The 21,813-nt window shown below is 42.3% G+C and overlaps 1 protein-coding gene across 1 annotated transcript; it reads right to left on the bottom strand.

Annotated features, from left to right (window-relative positions):
* Window positions 1-484: 484 nt before the first annotated feature.
* Window positions 485-20,680, bottom strand: MELK (maternal embryonic leucine zipper kinase). The gene is made up of 18 exons (XM_032205993.1): window positions 20,629-20,680; window positions 20,404-20,504; window positions 20,055-20,140; window positions 19,487-19,603; window positions 18,779-18,922; window positions 17,390-17,458; window positions 16,148-16,240; window positions 15,227-15,325; window positions 12,579-12,647; window positions 11,911-12,009; window positions 10,931-11,017; window positions 9,666-9,794; window positions 6,832-6,978; window positions 5,882-6,107; window positions 4,084-4,177; window positions 3,466-3,634; window positions 1,996-2,099; window positions 485-889 (listed from the first exon to the last, which is right to left on the bottom strand). Exons 2-18 carry the CDS (start codon window positions 20,465-20,467, stop codon window positions 712-714), a joined length of 1,974 nt encoding a protein of 657 aa, XP_032061884.1. The 5' UTR covers window positions 20,468-20,504; window positions 20,629-20,680; the 3' UTR covers window positions 485-711.
* Window positions 20,681-21,813: the final 1,133 nt, after the last annotated feature.

Raw genomic sequence — 21,813 nt, 5'->3', positions numbered from 1 at the left:
ATCACTTCTTCACCTCCCTTAACATCACTGCCAGCTGTCTTTAAACAGTAAGTTGCAAATGATTCCATTCACAAATTCAAAGGTGTTACATTACCCTTAACACAACGACGACCACTTAACACAAGAGCATCAGAAAGTACATACACTTTTTAAGCATCACTGAGGCTTACTAATGAGCTAGAGTAATGTTTTATATGGGATAGCACTCTAAATCCTAGCCCTCTTGACTTCACATTTATTGAAGACAGTTCTATTTGGTATGACACTGAGCATATACTGTAACTCCGGGAACCACAGCTGTGACTTAGTTAATGATCTCCATAAATCCTACTTAAACAGAGACAAGAAAAGAATTATGCAAATGAATTTCTGTACCACATGTACATGATAACTGAAATTATACCAAAATAAGCTTCAGTATATGAACACCAATACCTTTTATATTTGCGTATGTGAAAAATGGGGAAGCAGGGTTGGGGTAAAGACAGTTTAAATTTTTATTTCAGAAGAGTTAAGATACCAAAAGTTGATAAAGGGAAAAGATGACGGAAACATATATACAAAGAGGGATGGTTAAAAAACACAAGACAGATTCTCAAATACAGCTGTGAATGTGATCAATAATTACTCTCCAAAACAGATCTTTTTAGAATGATGATTAAAGCCTGCTTCTTTCAAAACTGCTTCTTTCTCAGCACGTGCATCAACCAGTCACACTTGGCAGCTAGATAAAATGTCATCCATCAGTCTCTTGTAGACCCAAGCATCACCTTTAAGCCGTTGTCTCCTGATACCAACTACTTCAGGTTTACTGAGTTGACATACTTCTAACTCAAACTTCATAGTTACTTTGCCAAAATCTGACTGTGTTTGGCATTTCAGAGTATAACTGTACAAAACAAAGGAGAAATAAAATCATTTAATTGTTTAATGTTTGTTTTGAAATACCATTTTGAATGAGTAACAGTGCTTTACAGAAATTACCCTACTGGTATTCACATTACTAAGAAAACAACCCATAGTGAAGTCAACTGAGAGTTTTGAATACATCAGTCCTACAGTGATGTCGTTTGTACCCAAGTACAAACAGATGACAGTAAAGGCCTACCCCAGCCATGGGAACTGCTGCCACAGACCCTGATTCATGGAGCACAGAGCTGGAAGGCACTGGGGTGTTCCTGCATTTTACCTAGAGACCGGTTTCCTCTCTGCAGAGACCACTGCTGAGAGGCTGGCTACAGCTCGACTCTTGCTAGTATGAGAAATGGAAAAACTGATTCTGAAATTTAAATCACCACACTAGAGAGGGGCTCTTCTCTGTAGTTATGTACCTGCCCACATTTTGAGCTTGAGCATCAGAGGTCCAGGCATATTCTGACATACTGGACAATTAAATACTCAAGCACTTCAGAAGATACATATTAACGAGCGATACAAGATATTTATTTCATGCATTGGAAAACTAGCAAATAGATATTAATTTTTGCATCAAAAATAGGAATTGACACTAGTCTGAGTACTTTATCTCATTAGCAAATCCTAAAATTTAAAATAAACTTGCACAAAGCATGGATTCTTTGCAGCTTTTAAAAATACACTGATCTCTTGGCCAAATATTTATGTTTTTACTGCCAATAATAAGGGTTACAGGTATCAACATTACCCTCCCAATGTGTCTAACTTGTGTCATAACCAACCTTTTATATTTAAGATTTCACAAATAGACAAAACTCACATCAGCTTCTAAGTGTCACCTCACCATTACTGTTTAATATTTGTCAAAGAGCTCTATGAGACCTCATGTAACATTATTTTGCATTGTGTGGGAAATTTTCATCACACATAAACATTTAATGTTCTCTATACTTTCTTAGAAAGCATCATATTTCACAGAGTGTGGCCAAGAATGTAAATTTAAATACTTTGCTTTATCAAGGACTAGGGTACTGGCTATTTAGATGTGTATATGCAGAAGTCATCCTTGTTTCCACTTACCCCTTTTTAACATACTCCACTTGCTTCTTTGAAAGGACGGCGATTATTTCATTCAACAGTTGGTCTGGATTCATCAGCTGAGTAGTGGTAACATTATAGTGTGCCTAAAAGTAGTCAGCCCATTAAAAAAGTCAAGAAAAGTCATCTTTCTCCCCAAACTGAAGATATTATGGAAACTTTTCATACAGAAAGCTTCAGAACATATAACCATATTGACAAGAAGGCTTCAAATCCCTATTATCATTAAGGCACTGTAGTTAACAGCAGAAACACTACAGGTGAACTTCTGGACAATTAATATCAAAGCATGCACAATCTCTAATCCGGCATAAAATCCAAAGCAGCAGTGATGGGCCAGGGCAGCAAAGAGTCTTATGTATAACCGGAAGTAATTGCTTGACAGGATTACAAAAGACAGACAGAAGACTGTGCTTAAAGCACCCTTTAGTTGGGAGATTGTCTATCCTTTATTGCTTAGCCAAGACGGTGCTTCTAGTATCAAGTAACACACACGGTTCCATGAGGCTTTTCTAGCCTTAAGGCATCACAGCATTTAAGGAAACAAGGTTATTTACTACCCATAAGTTTATGATTATAGTTTTGTTTATTTCAAGGTTTAATGCTGCACATAATAAAACTTGTCCACTAAGTGACTTCTTGAACTTCTCTTTTGAAGAGACAACTTCTGTTCAAATATAAATTCCATTTAAGTGATTTATATGGCACTGTTCACTGCATGGAAATGTCTAGTGTTATGCCAATGCATTTATAATCTAGAAAAACTAATACCAAACCTATGAATCAACTTTGGTAGGTAGAAGTTATTAATTTAATGTTAAAGTGTTCTGTGCAAAGGAACTTTTTATTCTAAGGCTGTTTAAAGAACTAGTAGTAATAAACTGGTTTGGATGAAGAGACATCAAAACTTTGAAAATCAAAAATTATGCTGACAGCGTCAGAAATTCTTTTACAGGCTGCAGTTCTTTAGGTTTTAAGCTTAATCTCAGATTCTCCTGAATTCTAAGAACTGTCCTGGAATACCTTCCCATATATATCACTCCTAGAATACAAAAAATGAGCAAGGGATATAATAAAAACTCACTTTATGGCATCAGAGGGAGAGCTAGCAATAGCTTCATACAAAAACGTGATTAAACATTTTCAGCTAGGGCTCCCCTTTAAACCCATCCTGTTTCCCTCTTATTTGATTATATGGCACACAAAAAGCAATGGTCAAATCCCCCCCTTGATGTGCTGGCAACTTGCCTGAGCTCAGACTAGCACTGACTCCCCTGGCAATAACTGGGGCAATTATCACAGTAACAGAAATGCAGTAAGAGCAACTGCAATTTTTCTGTAGAGTGCAGGCAAGTCAGACCACAGAAGTTTTCACAAGGCCAGTACTAAAGGTACTGGATGTTTTCAATAACTCTCCTCTATTTCCACATCAGATTTCCCCAGCAGCCATACCTTAAGTTTCCTTGGCTCATCTCTAGTGGATCGTTTCTTTTTGCTCGGCGTAAGCATTGTGATCACTTTATCTAGGCCTCTTTCAAGGCTTCCAAATATCTTGGCCTTTCTCTTCTTTTGGCTGCTATCCACATGAGCTACGTTGAGATCTAGTTCCACTGAGTGACACCTGCTAAAGAAAAAAACAACAATGTAATTAGCTGTTTTATGTCAGTATTCAGAAGCTAGCTATATCAAATACATTATTACAGTATTACCGGAGCTGACAGAATGAAGTAAATAAAACCAAGTGTAGTGTATTAAGAGAGTTTCTATTTAAAAGTCAGTTGAGCTTTAAACTCAGAGATTTATATGAAAACCACACTCTAGGGAACTGGAACAAGAAAGAATTTACATTACAGAAAACAGGAATGAATTCTGAATATAATTGACTTCTAGTTTTAAAACTTTTTTCTGCCTTCAATATTTTCCAGTGAATATAGAACAAGGTTTTAGGAAGGTTTTAACCCAGATAGTGGGAATACAGCTTGCTGTTGTAAACAAGGCTTCCTAAGCTGTTCATGGATTAAGGTAGCACTGCTCTAAATCAGAAATGTATACAAATAACTGGACATTTACCTTCTCTCAGGAAGAACCTCAGCTGCTGTCAGTTCGTTTGTATTTGCTGGATTTTTGGGTTTCTTAATTGGGGTGACTGTTGTGAACTGGCTCTCTGAAAGAAAACATTCAAGCCAAAACAGGTCAGGTATGTTTTTGAAACAGGATTTTTCTTAATTCAGGATTTCTTGTAATTAGTGATTTATTTTTTAAAATCAGCCCCCTATCTATCTCTGGCCTGCATCTTCAGAGTAATAAAACATATTTTTAATATAACAAGACTATCCCTGCTACACAAAGTAAAACTGAGGCTGAATTCCCTAGATCTCTACAAGTCAAGTCTTTGAGTGACCATGCAGTTCAGTATTATGAGTTTGGAAGAAAAGAGGATTAGAAGTGCTTTCTTGCTCTGCCACTGGTCCTATGATAAATACTGAGGAATTTGCTATGTTAAACAGTTGCATTCCAAACCAAGTCATTTCCTTTATATGAAAAGGTGTGAATGATATAGCCATGTTTAATAATACACACTACATATTAGTATAAAAAGTTCCACTATCAACACTGGCAGAGTTGTTTCAAATGTGCAGAAGTAAACCATAAGTGAAACTGTCCATATAAGAGCTGTTACAATTGAACCATATCTAAATGCTCCAAGTTTCAGTGTTATAGCACTGCATTTGGCTTCAGACAATGATGATCTCAAAATTACTAACTGCTACTTCCACCACTTGCTATCCCTAGGAATTACTCCTACCTATCCTGAATGTAGGAACATTCAGTGAAACAAAAAGTTTAGTTTAACTCTCAGAAATGTCTAACTAAAATGAGCTAGAACCATATTTCTGCATTTCTCAATTCAGAAGTACCTACTTTAACCTTTTAAACTTACCATGAAGAGAAACATCACAAGTTACCACATATAATCTTAAGACAAAAATCAAACTTGTACGAACTACTAGCCATTAAATACTTCCTTAAATACTTAACGAAGGACAGTGATGTGTTCAATAACCTTTATAATGTAAGTCATCCTGCAATCACCTAGTGTTTCTCAACAATATCCCCTATTATCTAGAACAGAAAAGTCTCCTGTTGTAAGGAGCCCTTAGTATTGAATGACAGAATTAACATTTACAGAATCAACACCAAAACTTTAGTTTCAATGGTTGAAGGAAACAGTAAGAGGTATACAGGATGTGCCAGTTTTTATAAGAATGAAGGCTGAGGACAGACATTTTTGGAACTTAGATGAGCTGACATAATGTACGCAGGTTTCTGTGGTCCATCACATAACTGTAAGACTTCACATTGTTAACAGAAGTACTTTCACTGCCACTCTGGACAGGTACTGTGAAAATAGATAGGCTACCATGAGAAATCCAGCAGTTAGATTTCTTTTAAAAGCTAAAAGCAATAAAACCAGATGACTAAAAGCATAGCTTTGTTTTCACTCAAGGTAATAGCAAACAAAAAACAAAGAATGAAGAAATCTTCTAAACCTTCATGGGAAAGCAGAAACATATGCTAGTTTTAGGAATACAACACTTGATTCCCAGTCAAAGTGCATTCAAAGGCACATTCACATGAAACTGTAAGAAGTAATGACTTCTGTAATTAACATAAGAGTATGACTCTCTGACATATGGTTAAACCTCTTGCAGCACATTGTCTGATGTACAGGCTGGTGACTGTATACTGTGACAAAAGTCTTACAGAAACAGATGCTTTGGATACACAAATATTATGTTCATATTTTAATTTACAGTATTCCTAAGCAACACTTGTTCTTGGTTTTCATTTGTTACACACAACATACCTTTGCAGGCAGGTACTTGAATGGATATGCCTTGTCCTTGCTTCTCAATCTGACTCTTTCCGAGCGGAGTCTTTGGAGCAGGAAGCGCAAAGGGCATTTCATTTTTTAACGCTGACTCTGTATCAACATTCTCTTTGTTTGCATGCTTCTTTGATGCCACTTTTCTTGTCACTGGAGTTGACAGTGTGAATTCCGTATTATCCAGTTGAGCATCATGCCTTGAATGCTGCCAGAGATGTAACAAAAAAAACATTTTTTATTGTATTCTGATCACATTCAGGGAAGTTACTGACAAGGAAATTCTAAAATCTAAGCAGGTCAGACACAATGGTTATAGAAGTATTATACACTACTCATCTATTGAGCAAAACAGTTAAAATCTTCAGTACCTCCAATTCCCTCCTACAATGACTTGATTTCTGACAGATTGAGTCATTTGACTTTTATCTGATCATCTAAATTCTCCAGCTTCCATATTTAATAGTATTTATTCCTCACCAGCTAATCTAAACACAGCTATGAATTTGCATTTGGTTTAAGCTTATAAATTTGAACTGCTTCACTGTGGATTTTCTTGCCAATACTGAACTTCTTCCTGTACCTTCAAAGACCTGTCCAGCTCTAGCCTAGCTCCAAAATCTCATTAGCTATGCCTTATTTTCCAATGTGTTTTAAAATCCTGTTTGACTCATTTGCTTATTCCTTTACGTGCTGTTTTTATGCAAACTAAAGGTCACAGTTAAGGTTCTCATTAAATTAATCATGTTAAATATCAATCATTTTAATTATTTAGCTGAGCATACTTCTTTACTCAGTCTGTAACTTTTTTTGGCCATGGAACACTAAATGTTGAAATATTTAATAAGTGTTATGTACAACGAGAAAAAGATTTCTGCATTAAGAATTGTTTGTTTTTTTCTTTAAGGAACTAACACTAGTTCTTCAAACACCTGCTTTGTTCCGTGACTACTTAGAATAAACTCTTCCAATGGAGACTCTTCAAACAGTGAAGCTGCATCAGAAAATTCCATGGATCCAAATGCATACGGCATTTCACTCGAGTCTGGTGCATCTCCATATGTCACAGTTTTTTCAGACTGAAAAAGAAAGATTCGGTTGAGATTTCATTGCAGTATTAAAAGTGAGATTTCATCAGAAGAAAAATCAGTAACATCTAAAACTGCCTTTTTTTTTTATATATATATAAATTCCTAACAGCTAATGGAAATTCCCATGGCAGCAGCCTATGATAAGATCTTAATATTGCCATTGTAGATTTGTCAGTTGATTTGTCAATTATATCAAGAGCAGATAGGAAATTATTCTCAAAGCACATCTTTCCCAACCAGTGTCAAGAAGAGTAGCAACTCACAGAAATACCTGCCTTTGATTTCAAGACTTGGACCATGAGCTCTTTTCATCAAAAGCCAAATAATAAGCTGGAAAGAACCCCAGAGAAGAAGGCAGTGAAGGTTGAAAGGGGGACAGATAACAGTAAACACATCACATCCAAAACATGTGATTGCAGAATCCACAGTAATACTTGAACCAGCATTCAGAAGACTTCACCTACATGCAAGCCTAGACAAAGTATGATTTACTAAATCATACAATTCACAACTTCAGTGAAGATTTCTCACTTTCATGTCTCACACCACATTCAATAACAATATCACAGGATCCTTAGTTTCTAGTTTTTGATTTCGGGAGCCCCTTTCCCAAGGACTTGTTTCATACCACTTTGCTGAAGTCACATATGATACATAGTCTGTTATGCAGCACTACTAATCTTAGGAATCTCATCTGTATTACAGAGCAGCTGGATGAATGAACTGAAATAATTTACTTTCAAGTGAATTAGATGCCTAATAATGTATTTACTTTGAGAGCTTGTCTTTACAGAGAATAGCATGTTCGGCTAGCTAGCTAACATTTTTATACAGAAGTTCAGAGGTCAAGGAAGGAATGGCTTACACTAAGTCTGAAATTTTACTGAATGCTTTTGAGTTTGTCAAGCATAATTACTGCTGACATTACAGATAGCTGCATACTACATACAATATTGCAAGCAATTTAGCAACTTCAGACAAATTCTGAAGCAACCTATGTGCACTTTTCTGCCAAAGCACAGGAACAAAAATTAAGAACTAGCTACACACAAAAGCACTTAAGATTCGAATTACTCAGGGAAAAAAAATAAAAAAATAAAAAATGTTTCCTTTACTCAAAATAACCTGACTCCTCTCAGAGATTCTGTTCAAAAAGGAAGCAGATGAGGAGGAACAGGTCTCTGCCCTTTAACCATCCACTTATATAGTATCCACGTCATTTCAAAGTAGGCTGCCTGGATGACATGCCAGGATGTTTCAGAAGACCTTCCTTACTAAGCCAAAAAACTAACAAGGTACAAAAATATTTAGTGACAAATACGGAAAAGTAAGAAGGTTGCCATCACAAAAGGCAATCTGGAACACTCACACAGGCCAAAGAATGGGCTATTTTGGTTTCAGGAGCTGCTAAAGGGAGATTCTCTGTGGTACTCCCAACTAGTTGTTCCAGTAGTACTACTTTGTAGTAGCAGCCTAGCTGGCTAAAACAAACAATGAGGAGACTGAACTGTTTAGAACAGAACAATTCAGTCAGAAGGGGCCTTCAAAGATCATCAGTTCCAACTGCCTGACCACTTCAGTGCCAAGCAAAAGTTGAAGCATATTAACGAGGTCATTCTCCAAAAGCCTCTTCAACACTGACAGGCACAGAGCAATGACCAACTCTATGAAGCCTGTTCCAGTCTTTGACCACCCGCTTGGCAAAGAAACATTTCCTGTCATCTAGTCTGAACCTTCCAAGGTACTGTTCCCACACATCCTTCCACTAGTTCTCAGTGGTCAGAGGTGAACACCTCCCTGTGTGCTTCCCCTCCTCGGGAAGCTGCAGGGAACAATGCAGTCACCCCTTGGTCTCCTTTTCTACAAACTACACAACCCAAATGTCCTCAGCCTCTCCTCACAGTACATGACTTTCAGCCCTTTCACCAGCTTTGTTGCCCATCTCTGGATGCTCCCCCTTGGGTGGGCTGACCGGGCTGTGTCTCATGCACCCCAACACAGGTTTGCCCCCTTGGCTGCCAGGGCTCACCACTGGCTCACATTGAGCCTGCTGCCACCAGCATCCCCAGGTCTCCTCCTGCTGAACTGCTCCCCAGCCACTTGTCCCATCTGTGCCCAACCTCAGCACTGCTCCATCCCAGCACAGCACCCGGCATTGCCCTTTGCTGAACTTGATGCCAATGCTCCCGTCTGTCCTGATCCCTCTGCAAGACCTCTCCTCCCTCCAGGGAGTCAGAGGCACTCCTGGTTGAGTATCATCAGCAAACTCCCTAAGGATGCATTCCACACCTGCATCCAGGTCATGGATAGAAATGTTGAGCAGGACTGGCCCTAGGATGGAGCCCCGGGGAACACCACTAGCTGTCTACCAGCCAGTAGGCCCATTCACCACAACACTCGGCTCTGCCACTGAGCCTCTTCATCACCCAGAGCAGTGTTCACCTCTTCATAGCATAGCTGGACCAGAAGGATGCCATAAGGACAGAATCAAAGTCCTTGCTAAAATCCTGAAAGACAACATCTGCCACCTTCCCTTCATCCAACATGTAGGTGAGCTGGCTGCATACATACTCTCTTACTGATGATTAGGGCATCAATCTGCTTTCCCAGGCAGAACTTTGTTGACATGGAAACATTTTTATCAGAATGTTGTCCTGTTGAACTCTGAAACTTACCTCTGGGCCTGCTGAGGGAGTTGTGCTGGCATGCTCTGGTAGCAATGGAACCCGTAAGCGAATGCGCTTGCCACGAGCCTTCTTGGATTGAAGCAAGAGATATGTTGCTGACAACTGGTCGTAATTCCACTAGAAAACAAAGGTATTTAGATGTCTTTGGAAAAGTTGTAAGTAGACGGTAAGCTCAGTCTTCTGAAAAGTTTTGCATTTCTGATTTTTTTTTCCACCTGACGTGTAACACTTAAGTTTGATCATGTTCAGATAGTTTCAAACTTCAGCTGATTCACACAACACATTTGAAATATAGAAGACACTTCTTCGTGCTTGAAACTTACTGTATAATAAAAACATTAAGAGTGAAAACTAAGGCCAAGACAAGAATCTTTGCACAGAAGTGAATGGCAAAGCCCCTGTTAATTCAGATTTGCCTAGTATTTCAACCAGACTCTCATTTTTTTTGTGTCATGTTCCAGCCTAACCCCAAGCAACATTTATTTTTGGTATGATTTTCAGCAGCTTGACTACAATGAGTACCACAGGTATAATTGTTGACAGGCTCGCAGCATAGTATTGCTAGTTTGAATTAGTTATAACACATTAGAAATCCTCCAGTAAAGGACTGTGTAAATGCCACAAACTTAATTGAGAGAACTACTCTCCCTTATTCAAAATATTCAAATTCAAGGGACAATTTTTAGAATCAGGTCCACCTCATGTTGTAAGTCTCTTCTACCAGGTTAGAATATCACCACTAACACATTGGTACAATTCCTCTACAGGTAGTCAGCTCAGCTTTTGTCATTTATATTCCAATGGGACAGGAACTGATTCACTTCTTTCAAAGTTTGTGAAAAGTAATTCCCCCACGCTTATTTTATAGCCTGGCTGAGCGATGCACTGAAAGTTTTCCCTCCGCTATCAGAACATTTCAAAGCACGGAATTCAGCCAGTGCATGAAATCTGTTGTTCATCCAGACATCTTTAGGGCGAGTCTATTTTGCCTTTCAGAAATTCATAAGGATATCAGCATGGTAGAAAATATCAATAAAGTTTAGGAAACACAATGAAAGGAGGAAAAAGAAAAGGCAAATTTGAGCTTCAGAGCTGTACTGACAGATCTGAAATTCTGTGGGGATTCCGTAGGTTGGAAAAACACAGCAAAACTCACGCCTGAGAATAAGGGACCATGAGGCTGCCAATACGCTAAGGTTACTTACTGTATCAGCATGCTTAATTACAACAAATTAACAACATGTATTTCTTACCTCTGATATTAATTCCGATATACTCTCCCTGCTCTGGTTGTGAAACACGGAAAGCTCTGTCACGCAGTCCTCATCAAGGTGTCCCTGCTGCAAGAACACGCACTACATTCAAGCATGAGGCTTTCAGGTTGTCTCACCGAGACACATCTGACCATGACACTGTTGTGATATGCCGCAGGCGGAGTCCCTAATTATCCAAGATTTCACATTTTGTATTTTAGTTAGCATCATGGCTAAATGTTGCCGTGAGTAAACGGAGAAAGTCACACAACTTCAGCAACTTCAGCATCTCGGCCCTCCTTGGTGAGAGGTTCTGAACTCACATAGGAAAGGCTGTGTGCAGATGAGATTTTTCACTTGAGTGGAAGCTACACTTTTACCTCTTCTTAAATATGCAAAGCTACATCAGGCATGCACGTCTTTGCCAGAGCTGCTTAAAACTGACAGTGCGTGTGCAACAAGCTGTTCTTTACCTAGACAAACAGCGGCACCCAGTGGCCAGCAGGAGGCATTGGCTGCAAATGAGCATCAGCTGCTCATCAGCACTTGGTGACAGCTGGAATTTCCCTCAAGCCCCCACACTATCCTCAACTCACACACATCAAAAGAGTTGAAGTACAGAGAGGACAAATATGCTTTCAAAGAAGTCAGCTTGTTGGCCAAACGAGCAATTCTCAGTGAGAACTAGAATTAAGATAAACCATAAGCATGTCCAAGAAAAATAATAATACTTGTTTTTTACCCCCTAAACAAAAGTATTGACCAAGGAGCCTGGAGAATCAACTGGTTGCTCATATACAGAAATTCTGCACATTTTGATGAGAAGCTAGCTGTTTTGCCAATTAAGCATCAACTACAGAATACAACGACAACACACCTTGAAATGCCTCCTCAAAAGAAATGGCAAAGAACCAGTACCGTTGTGACAGCAAATAAGATTACGTGAAATGCCAAGGAACCTCCTTGGCAAGTGTACTTACTGGGTATTTACTTTGCCAGTGGACAGCATCTGAATAACCTTCCATGAGCCACGGGTGACTTAACAGATGCTTAACTGTAATCCGCTTCTTTGGGTCCACCTAGTGGGCAGGAAGAATCAAGTTGTTACACAAATCTGTGAGAATAGAAGAAAAAACTTATCTTTTATTCAGACCTTCAGGGTGCTTAGAACGGATAGAATAGAAACCAACAATGTTTCAGAACCCCACCAGAAGGAAGGTTAAATGTCTGAGCTGTGAATAACAGTTACAGCACCTATGGTTACAGTACATGTTCCAGTAACATTCTGCAGTGACTACACTGCCTAGATGTAGCCTGAAGGCATATTTAATATGCTCAGCTTCATTTATAAAACATCTCATTTATAAACACTTCTTAATTGTGCTGTATCAATAGAACACCCAAATGCACGGTGCTTCAAGACTTCATTTAATTATTTACATTTTAATTTCTATATCCATGAACTATTATTACATTCTTGCATGAGAATTTTCTGCAGAAGACAAGGCTAACCTTTCCTTCAAGGATTCAGACATATAAGAGTTTATCTTCAAACACCAAATATTTTCTAAGTACTTCACAGATGTAGTATTCCGACCTAATGAAATAGCATTTTGTAGACCTATCTGAGTAGAAGCAGCACCTTTACCTGTAGCATTTGGCTAAGCAGCAGCGTACTGCTAGGAGAGAGCCACTTTGGAATAGTATATTTTCCTCTCTGTGGAAAAAAAAAATAAAGAGGGTGTAGAATGAACCTTGAATAGTTAGGTCAAACAGGATTATTAAATTACTTAGGTGATAGTGACATCTCTCTTCAGCCAAAAAGGAAGAACAGCCACATGCAAAAAATGTTTGAGAGTTGAGATAAGGACAGGGAGATCACTCACCAGATACCGTTATAACAAAAACAGACTTGGTGTAATGAAGATCAATGTAATGTATTGACAAATGGTAATAAACTAGAGCAGTGAGAACTAAAAACCTCCTCCCTCTGAGCAATGCAAGGGAATAGGTCAGTCCATAATGCTTTGTCCCTGCTGCTCCCTACACCTCCCTCTCTGTCCCTGCTCCCCATGGGGTCCCTTGCAGGGGATGCCGTACTTCCCAAACTGAGCCTGCGGGGGCTGCCCACAGGCAGCAGCTCTTCAGAATCTGCTCCAATATGGGTCTGCACCATGGGGTCCATCCATCAGGAGCACGCTACTCCTGCAGATGCTCTCACCAGACCTCCTGTTCCATCCTCACAAACGTGGTTAGTGATATCATTAGAAACAGATGGTGGGCAGATTTCAGATTTCACAGTGCAGCTTTACTGGGAAAGTAAGGCATCAAATCCACATGATCTGCATGTGGATCCAAGGAGCCCCGTTACCCATTTTGCTTTTAATATATCACTACAGATCAGGACACAAGGTAAAACAAGTAGCATCTCCTTGACTGAGGACAGTGCTGGAAGGCAAATGCCTCGCAAGAGCTACCAGAAGCATAAGATAACTCCAGAAGTATTTTCTTCTTGCAGGAGCTATAGCACGTACTTGGTTGTCTTAAGTATTCCCAAATGAAGAGATGTGGAACATTCCAGGGAAAGAAACAATGTGTGCAAGTGCTGTGATCCTACTTCCAACCACAGGACCACGTGGGTTGGGAAAGACCTCTAAGATCAGCTGATCCATCCTTTAACCTCACACTGCCAAGCCCACCATTAAACCATGTCACCAAGCACCTCATCTACATGGTTTTTGAATGCCTCCTGAGTGGTGACTCAACCACTTCCCTGGGCTGCCTGTTCCAATACCTCTCAACTCTTTCAATGAGGAAATTTTTCCTAATAGCCAAGCCAAACCTCCTCCAGAGCAACTGGAGGCCATTTCCTCTTGTCTTATCGCTTGGTGCTTGGGGACACCCGTCCCCATCTTGCTAGAGCCTCCTTTAAGGTAATTGTAGAGCCTAGATTCAAGCAGCAGCCTTCCAACAGCCTTGAGCTGAGATTACAGTACATTTCAGCATCTGTAACCTGTGAAATTAAATTCCACAAGCATGTCTAAGTGTCTCCATTTCAAGCAATTTTCATCTCGCAGCCACACAGAATTAAAACAAATTCAGAGCAGAAATAGCAAGCCTGCATCTTAATACCTGCGAGGCTTCCCTCTTCCACTGCACTCAGACTGAGTTTTAAAACTTGCTCATCTCTGTTCACCTCAACAAGTTCCACTGGCCAATGTTTCACCTCTCCAAAGAATGCAGCTCCTGGTTCTCATGAAGTGAGGCCTCAACTCCGCAGAAACCATCCTTGAAGACTCCAAAAGATCTCCTGTCCCCTCCTACCACCACAGTCCTTGAATCCTCTTCAGGATGCTCTACTTTCCAGTCATACCAATCTCTTGGTCAAGGAAGGAGAAGCAGGTAGAGGAAGCCAAAGACCTCAGCCAACACAGCTGTTCCACACTCCGCTGGCTTACTGGAGGCTTTGTGAACAGAAATTTGCTGGCAGCCTGCAAGTGGTTTGTGGAGGTGTCTACAGGATGCCAAACAGCAGCTGTTCAGCTGTACTGGGAGGAATTTACAGGGAAACAGAACCAACAACTCAGTGCTGTTACTACTTACTCAGCCTTTTCTGTTGGAGGCAATTTATGGGGTCTTGCATTTCCTCCTCATTCTGGACAAAGAAGTGCTGACAGACAGCACACTGAATGTAAACCAGGGGTGTCTTCTGGCAGAAAAGATGCCCAACACTACCGTGGGCTGAATTAGGAAGCAGCACCAACACACCAGGGGGCTGAGCCCTCTGCTCAGCTCTTGTTGGATGACATTTACAATGCTGCACCTAGGTTTCAGCCCTCTTCAGGAAAAGCATCGAATGGAAGAAAGCTCTTTGCATGCTCATTCTGGAGGAGAAAATCTCAATAGCGGTGGCAGAATCCTGCCTTTCCCAGAGAGGAGAATAGCTGGTATTCAAGAACAGTCAATTTTGGAAAATCCGATGGCAGATTTACGGTTCTGTCACAGCATATGGAGAAGGCAGATGAAGGATCCCCCCCCCCCCCCAAAATCCAGCCCATTGACAAGAAAATTCTTCTTCTGAAACTCCACTTGCTATCATCCACCAGTTGCACCAGGCTAGTGTACCGGGAAGGCCAATGGAAGAAATGCACAAAATGCTAGGAAGAGCAGCAGAAAGGGACAAAATTCAGCACAAAGGCCTTTTTGCCTTAGGCAAAGCCTAGCAGGTTCTGTCACCAGAAATGCAAACCTCTAGCAACACTCAGCCATGTCCCTCCTAGCACAACCAACACCTACCATTATCCTCCTGTAGACTGCCATGACGTTGTCATCATCAAAAGGGAGAAAGCCACACAGCAGAGCATACAGCAGTACACCCATGCTCCAAATATCTGCCTAAAAAATAAAAGTGCGTAGATGTTCACAAAGCAGATGTATACAAAATGGCTTCATGACAGACCATATGGTCCGCCCTTGGCAAAGTCCCCACACACTTCATGAAGAGTAGGCTCATCTTGTTTAAAAAAAAAAAAAAAAAAAAAAAAAAAAGTGCAAAAAATAGTGCTTTGCTCTCATAGTGCAAAGCTATGAGAGCAAACAAAAGACCAACTCCATCCTAATAGCAAAGCAACTTAAGAAGCTTGAAGGGATTCCCATTACAGCATTTTGGATAGATTAACAAATGCAAATTGCAAGTAGTCCCAGAGTTTCAGGTATGAAATCAAAGCTGAGAAACCTCTTCACATTTTCTGCGCTCTGTTTTTTACAACATTGTGCAACAAAAAGGGACCAAGTCTTCATGCACAACTTGCAAGCTAAATAAAAGCCTGACAAATCATTAGAACTTTGAGATTGCACAAAAATTTGTGACAAGTGAGGAGTAATTGACAGAGGACATTGCTCTTTCAAAGATTTTGTAGTAGAAGAACGTTGCTGTTTTGTAGGGCACTAAAAGATGGAGCAACTGGTGGAGGTAGGTAAGGATTAGCCAGAGATAAACCAGCCAGCTACCTGACCTGTGGCCAACGGTACTGTTTGAGTCTGCGACTGCTAAGGCTAGTTGAGGCAGCTGTGGGAAGTACCAAAGTAATGCTGTCCAGGGGCATTGAGGAGGGAAACCAAGTGAGCATACCCCAACTTCACTGCCTTTACAAACAGGGCACCAGAGGAGAAAAAAAAAATTAAAAAAAAATCACACACTAAAACTCTGCTACATACCTCTGATCCAATATATGCTTTGCCCTGAATCAGCTCCGGTGCTGCATACGCTGGGCTTCCACAGCAGGTGTTCAGATGGTAATCAAGGCCTCCCTAGAATAACACAGAAATCGGAATAATCACACTGAAGCCTTGGCTCTAACACGCTTTATGTCATCTAGTACTGACACAGTAGAAGCATCAGAGGCTCCCTCTTTTTCTGCAATGCATCTATGTTCACCTTTTATTTTGCTTTGTTGTAACTTATGGATTTACTAAGCAAATAGTCTAAGACCATAAACATCTAAAATCACAAACATGTTCTGATCCCAAACTGCTCCTTTATCTATGTTCCTTGGCAAGATGCATTCTTTTCCTTAGCTCCTCATCTATTAAGATGAATTCCTTGTGCAAACATGCAGATAAGAGATACAAACCTGTGACGAAGTGATCTAAGAGCTACTGAGCATGAGGCTAGATGGTTATTTATGACAATATTTAATGCAATAACTTTTCAAAGACCCACTGATAAAACACTTCCTTATCAAAACCATGTTATTATTTCACATGCACTGTCTTCTACACAGATCACAATAAGATGATGTTATTCCACTGAACTGATGCTCTGTTGGTCCTGATTACCAGCATGATGCTCTAACTTGCTCTATTGAGTCAAGTAAAACAAGCTGAGGGTGAATAACTCCCTTGGAATCCCTAAAACTGTCTCCTCGTTACATTGATCCTCACCAGCACCCACCTTGCATGTTAAAAAGGCAAACAGAAAAGGCTCCTCAAAACTGTTTCTAGGATCAAGAAACAATTCAGTACAAACACACAGAACCAGAGGATCTGCATCTGTCACCTGTATAAACTTGTTGGTTCTATCCACAATATCCATCTCCACAAAAATCTTTTGAAGAAAGACATACACAGGTGAAAAATGCATGAAGGAAAAGTGCATGCCAATCTGATATTACGGGCCCTTGTATGAGACAGAAGGTGCTGTACATACCAGATGATCTCTGCCTTAGATTACAAAAATATCAGGTCTACATGGAGAAAACGATTTAACAGACTGCTCAGAGCCACAGCTGTTAACTGTTCTCTTGCGCAGTTCAGTCCCTTCCAAGGAAGCAGTAATTGCATCCCAACCACATCAATGGCTTTACTTTAGGGTGTTTGGGCAAGTCACTGCATTGCATTCTGTGGTCAAACACGCATTTCTTTGGTGCACATAGTATTGAATCGAGCAGATACTCTTACCTTTGGCTTTGCACAGAGCCCAAAGTCTATCAGCTTCAGATTATGTTCCTCGTCAATCAGCAGATTTTCCTGGTGAAAGAGAAGGCAGCAAGCAATGCTTTTCAGCTGAGCATCTGAGGAACCACCTTTTCTTTTTTTAGGGCTTGGAGATGGCACGGGATAAAGCCCTCAGACACTGCGTCTGACTCTGCTTTGAGCACCAGGTTCAAGCAGAGACCGCTGCAGTCGCTTCCAACCCAAGTTATCGTATCCTCCTCCGGATTCACCAGCTCATTGTCTAGAAGCCAATTCCTTGCAAAAGGCACAAACAGCGCTTTCTTTTTTTTTTGGAGAAAAGCTCTTTGGAGACAAAGATCTCATCAGCTGTCTGGGAAATTGCCTGAGCTCCAAGGGTTTGCTTTTCTCAGAGATATCAGCATCTCTAAAAAATGTGAAGTTCTAACCAATTTGTGGAGAAACACTCAAATCTTCCAACCACTAAAACAATGCTTAATCTGCAAAGACAGAGAAGCTATAGGATGGGGCCAGTAGCGTGCATCTTATTCTGCACCCTGTCTATACATATCCTTCATTTATGCTATCAGACTCTGTTCCTTGAGGCACAAAACCATGACAGTGTGCACAACAGATTGACACCATCAAGGCTCTCTCCAGGTGCATACTGGAACAAAGAGCATAACAGAAATGCCTAACCAACATCCAAATTAGTTCCATATCTCTGGTCTGCTCCCATTTAGAGCATGAGCAGAGAGTCACAGAACGGTTTGCGTTGGAAGGGACCTTAAAGATCCTCTCATTCCACTCCCCCTGCCACAGGCAGGGACACCTCTTGCTAGACCAGGCTGCCCAAAGCCCCATCCAGCCTGGTCTTAATCCACAGCTTCTCTTGGCAACCTCTTCCAGTGTCTCACACTCCTCAGAGTAAAGAATTTCTTCCTTATAGCTAATCCAAATCTACACTCTCAGTTTAAAACCACTACTCCTTGTCCTATCCCTACATCCCCAACAAAGAGTCCCTCCCCAGCCTTCCTTTGGCCCCCTTTAGGTATTGGAAAGTTGTTAAAAGGTCTCCCTGGAGCCTTCTCTTCTCCAGGCTGAACAACCCCAACTCCCTCAGCCTGACTTCATAGGAGAGGTGCTCCAGCCTTTCATCATCTCTGTGGCCTCCTCTGGACTTGTTCTAATACTTCTGTGTCCTTTTGCTGGAGGCCTCAGAGCTGAATGCAGTACTCTCAGTACTATGTTCTATTTCAGAGGAAAATCCCTTCTCAGGGTCAGCCACATCCGGCTCAGCTGAGGCACACAGTAGCAAGCAGAAACAATACATTTCCAGAAGACATCAGATCATTTGTTATTGTTTACAAAAATGCAACTACTATTCAGGCTTACTGGTTTGAGGTCCCTGTGGGCATATCCCTTACTGTGAACATAAGCAATTGCTGAAACAATCTGCCGAAAAAACACACGAGCTTCCTCTTCTGAAAGACGGTCCTTGGAAATAATGTAATCAAACAGCTCTCCTCCAGGACAATACTGCAATAAGAAGGTAAAGCACAAAAGAGAATATGTTTAGAGCATATCCAGGAAGTCTAAGTAGCAATGAGATCACAGAAAGCACTGGACAGCAGCTATAGGACTCTCTACATATTCCCTTTGCTTTATCAGTATCCAAAAGTTTGGCATGGGTCACCACTGCAGCAAACCACACAAGCCAAGAAGTCTGACCCTTGCCTCAAATTTTGTATCCAAGACATTACACTCTTGTCATGGGTGGTGCAAATCACCCAGGAGATGACAATCACCTCGGAGTTCTGGTGTCTCACAGACCTTGCTGGTGCTATTTTAAAATAATTGAAATGCGAGGTAGGAATTAAACTTATTTCACTTTTTGTGAACACCAAAGAGTGGCTTTTACGAGAAGACAGAATATGTATTTTCAGCTTAATGTTTAAAGCAATGAATCTTGAACAAACTCATCAGTTAGGTAACCTCTTAAGAAATGCATCATTTCAACTTTACTGTTATATTATCGCATACTCCTAAAGCAGACAGATCGTGTACTGTAACCTCAGGCGTGGCAAAAACATTATTTCTTACCTCTAAGACCATGAATATTTTCTTGGATGTCTCTATTACATGATACAACCGGCAAATATGTTGGTGACTTAAATTCTTCATGGCATCAATTTCTGTTTTAACACGAGGCAAGTCATCCTAAGAGACCATGAACATAAGGTATGAATTTGATGACTACTTTGACACAACAGTAAACTATTGCAGACTATTGCAGAAGTCAAAATTTCACAGCATGTTTCTGACAGTAAATTATTCAACATTAACTCATCTACAGCTCTTCCATTCCCCCCATATAATCCTGATCAGCAAAACCTGAAGACATAAAATAACTAGTGTTTTCATCAGCATTTTGTTTGAATTATTGTAATAATTTTCAAATTCCTCCATTTTACAGCGAGTGAATACTGCCCGCTTCACAAGAAGGCACAACGTTTCCGGTGCTTTGTTAACAACATTCCTTGAACTCTACAGCATCCTTTAAAAGGCAGGAGGGCTAGTAGGCAGCATCTTTATGTACCGCACCCCTTTGCTCTTGAGAACTGCACAAGAAACAGATGATGCTATCAAATGTTAAATGTTTTTGACTTACCCCTAGAGCAAGCTTGTCCATGATTTTTATTGCAACTTTTTCACCAGTAAGAAGATGTCGTCCAAGCTTTACCTTCGCAAACCCACCTAAAAGTGAAAACACGGACATTTAAAGCTCAGCGTGATAACATGCTTTCATCCTTTTAATCCCGCTTGCAGAGCGGAGTACGCAGCACGAATTGCGTGCAATGCCTTCATTAGAGGAAGAGGCGATTTGAGTGATGGGCTGCCAACTAGCTTCAGAATCCTGCTCCAAAATGCACGGGCTTGAAGTCACTCTGTGCTCAGACAGCTGCCAGAGCGGCCAGGCAGGCAGCAGGCAGGTGTCTTTGCTCAGAGGGCACTCCTACCCGTCCCAATCGTTTCGCGCAACTCGTAGTACTTCAGAATCTCCTCATCGCTGCTGACGGACATCCTGAGGCCGGCGGGCGCCTGCCCTTCTGCCCAGCACCTGCAACGACAAAGCGCCACGCGTGGCTGCGCTGCCCTCACAGCACGCCCCGAGGCGCGGAGGGGCCGCTTGCAGCACCGGGACCCACCGGGACCCCCCCGCCGGGCCCGTCCCCCCGCCTCACCGCTCCGCCACAGCGCCCGGCGCAGCCGTTGCCGTTTGAACCGCCCGCCCCGCCCACCCGCCGGCAGCACTGGGCCAATGGCGGCCGCCGCGCGGCGCCCAACGGGAGGGAGGGAGGGAAGGAGGGAGGGAGGGAGGCGCAGCGGGGCGGCCATGTTGGGAGGGTCGGCGCTGCTGCTCTGCACCCTGCGGGGTCTGGGGGAGGGTGGGGAAGGAGGAACATGGTGATGCGCAAGGCCAGGGGGCCTGAGGAGATGGATCTGTGGGTCCTGAGCGAGTGGGCAGGCATTGCCCATCACCAGGCTGGGCAACCAGATCCAGTGGGTGGCACCCCTGGCCATGGCAGGGGGAGTGGAACTAGGTGGTCTTTGAGGCCCCTTCCAACCTGAGCCACTCGACATTTCTATGACTGTAGGATTCCGCGATTCTATGAAGAAGACCAAGACACTGTCTGTGGCAGGGTCACAACTCTTTATTGGGATGACAACCACATTTGCCCTGCTAAAGGCGCGGGGGCCTCTTGCAGGGCTGGGGAGAGTCCGGGTCGCTGTCGGCTCTCCTCTTCGGGGGGCGCCGCGGCCCCCCAGGTGAGCTGTCCCTGCCCTGGCCAGGAGGAGAGGGCCCGTGGCTTGTGCCCGGCACCGCAGCCTGTTCTGCTTCCTCCTCTTCAGGCTCTGAGAAGAACTCCTCCTGCTCCTCAGGCATGGGTGCAGCGCGCGGGTGGCCAGGACCCCCAGGCAGGGCGGCACTGGAGGTGCTGGGCAGCTCCTCGATGTCCGAATCCTCCGCGCTGCTGGAGGAGAGCAGGCTGGTGACAGGAGTGTCCCGGGGGGAGGCAGCAGGGCTGGAGGTGGCCTCCGGGCTGTCTTCGGGCTCCCAGGTGTCTTGGGAGCCCTCGAGGTCCACTTCAGGGCCGTTGTACACGTAGAGCTGGCTGGCAGGACGCGGTTCCAGGAAGCCCAGCTCCTCGAGGAACTCCTCGCTGCACGTCTCCTCCATGATGGAGATGAGCCGCTGCACAAAGCTCATCGTGTGGCCCTGCAGCAACGGCTGCAGCTCCTGCACCAAGGCGTGCTCATCGAGCCCACAGCGGCACAGCCAAGCGACGATGTTGGCCTCCAGCATGTCCTGGTCCCACCAGGCAGCGTCGAACAGCTCCCTGGCTTGCTGGCGCACCCAGGAGCGC

This window comes from Aythya fuligula, chromosome Z, assembly GCF_009819795.1.
Source record: "Aythya fuligula isolate bAytFul2 chromosome Z, bAytFul2.pri, whole genome shotgun sequence".
Classification (NCBI taxonomy): Eukaryota; Metazoa; Chordata; class Aves; order Anseriformes; family Anatidae; genus Aythya; species Aythya fuligula.
This window is presented reverse-complemented; position numbering and strand designations above follow the sequence as displayed.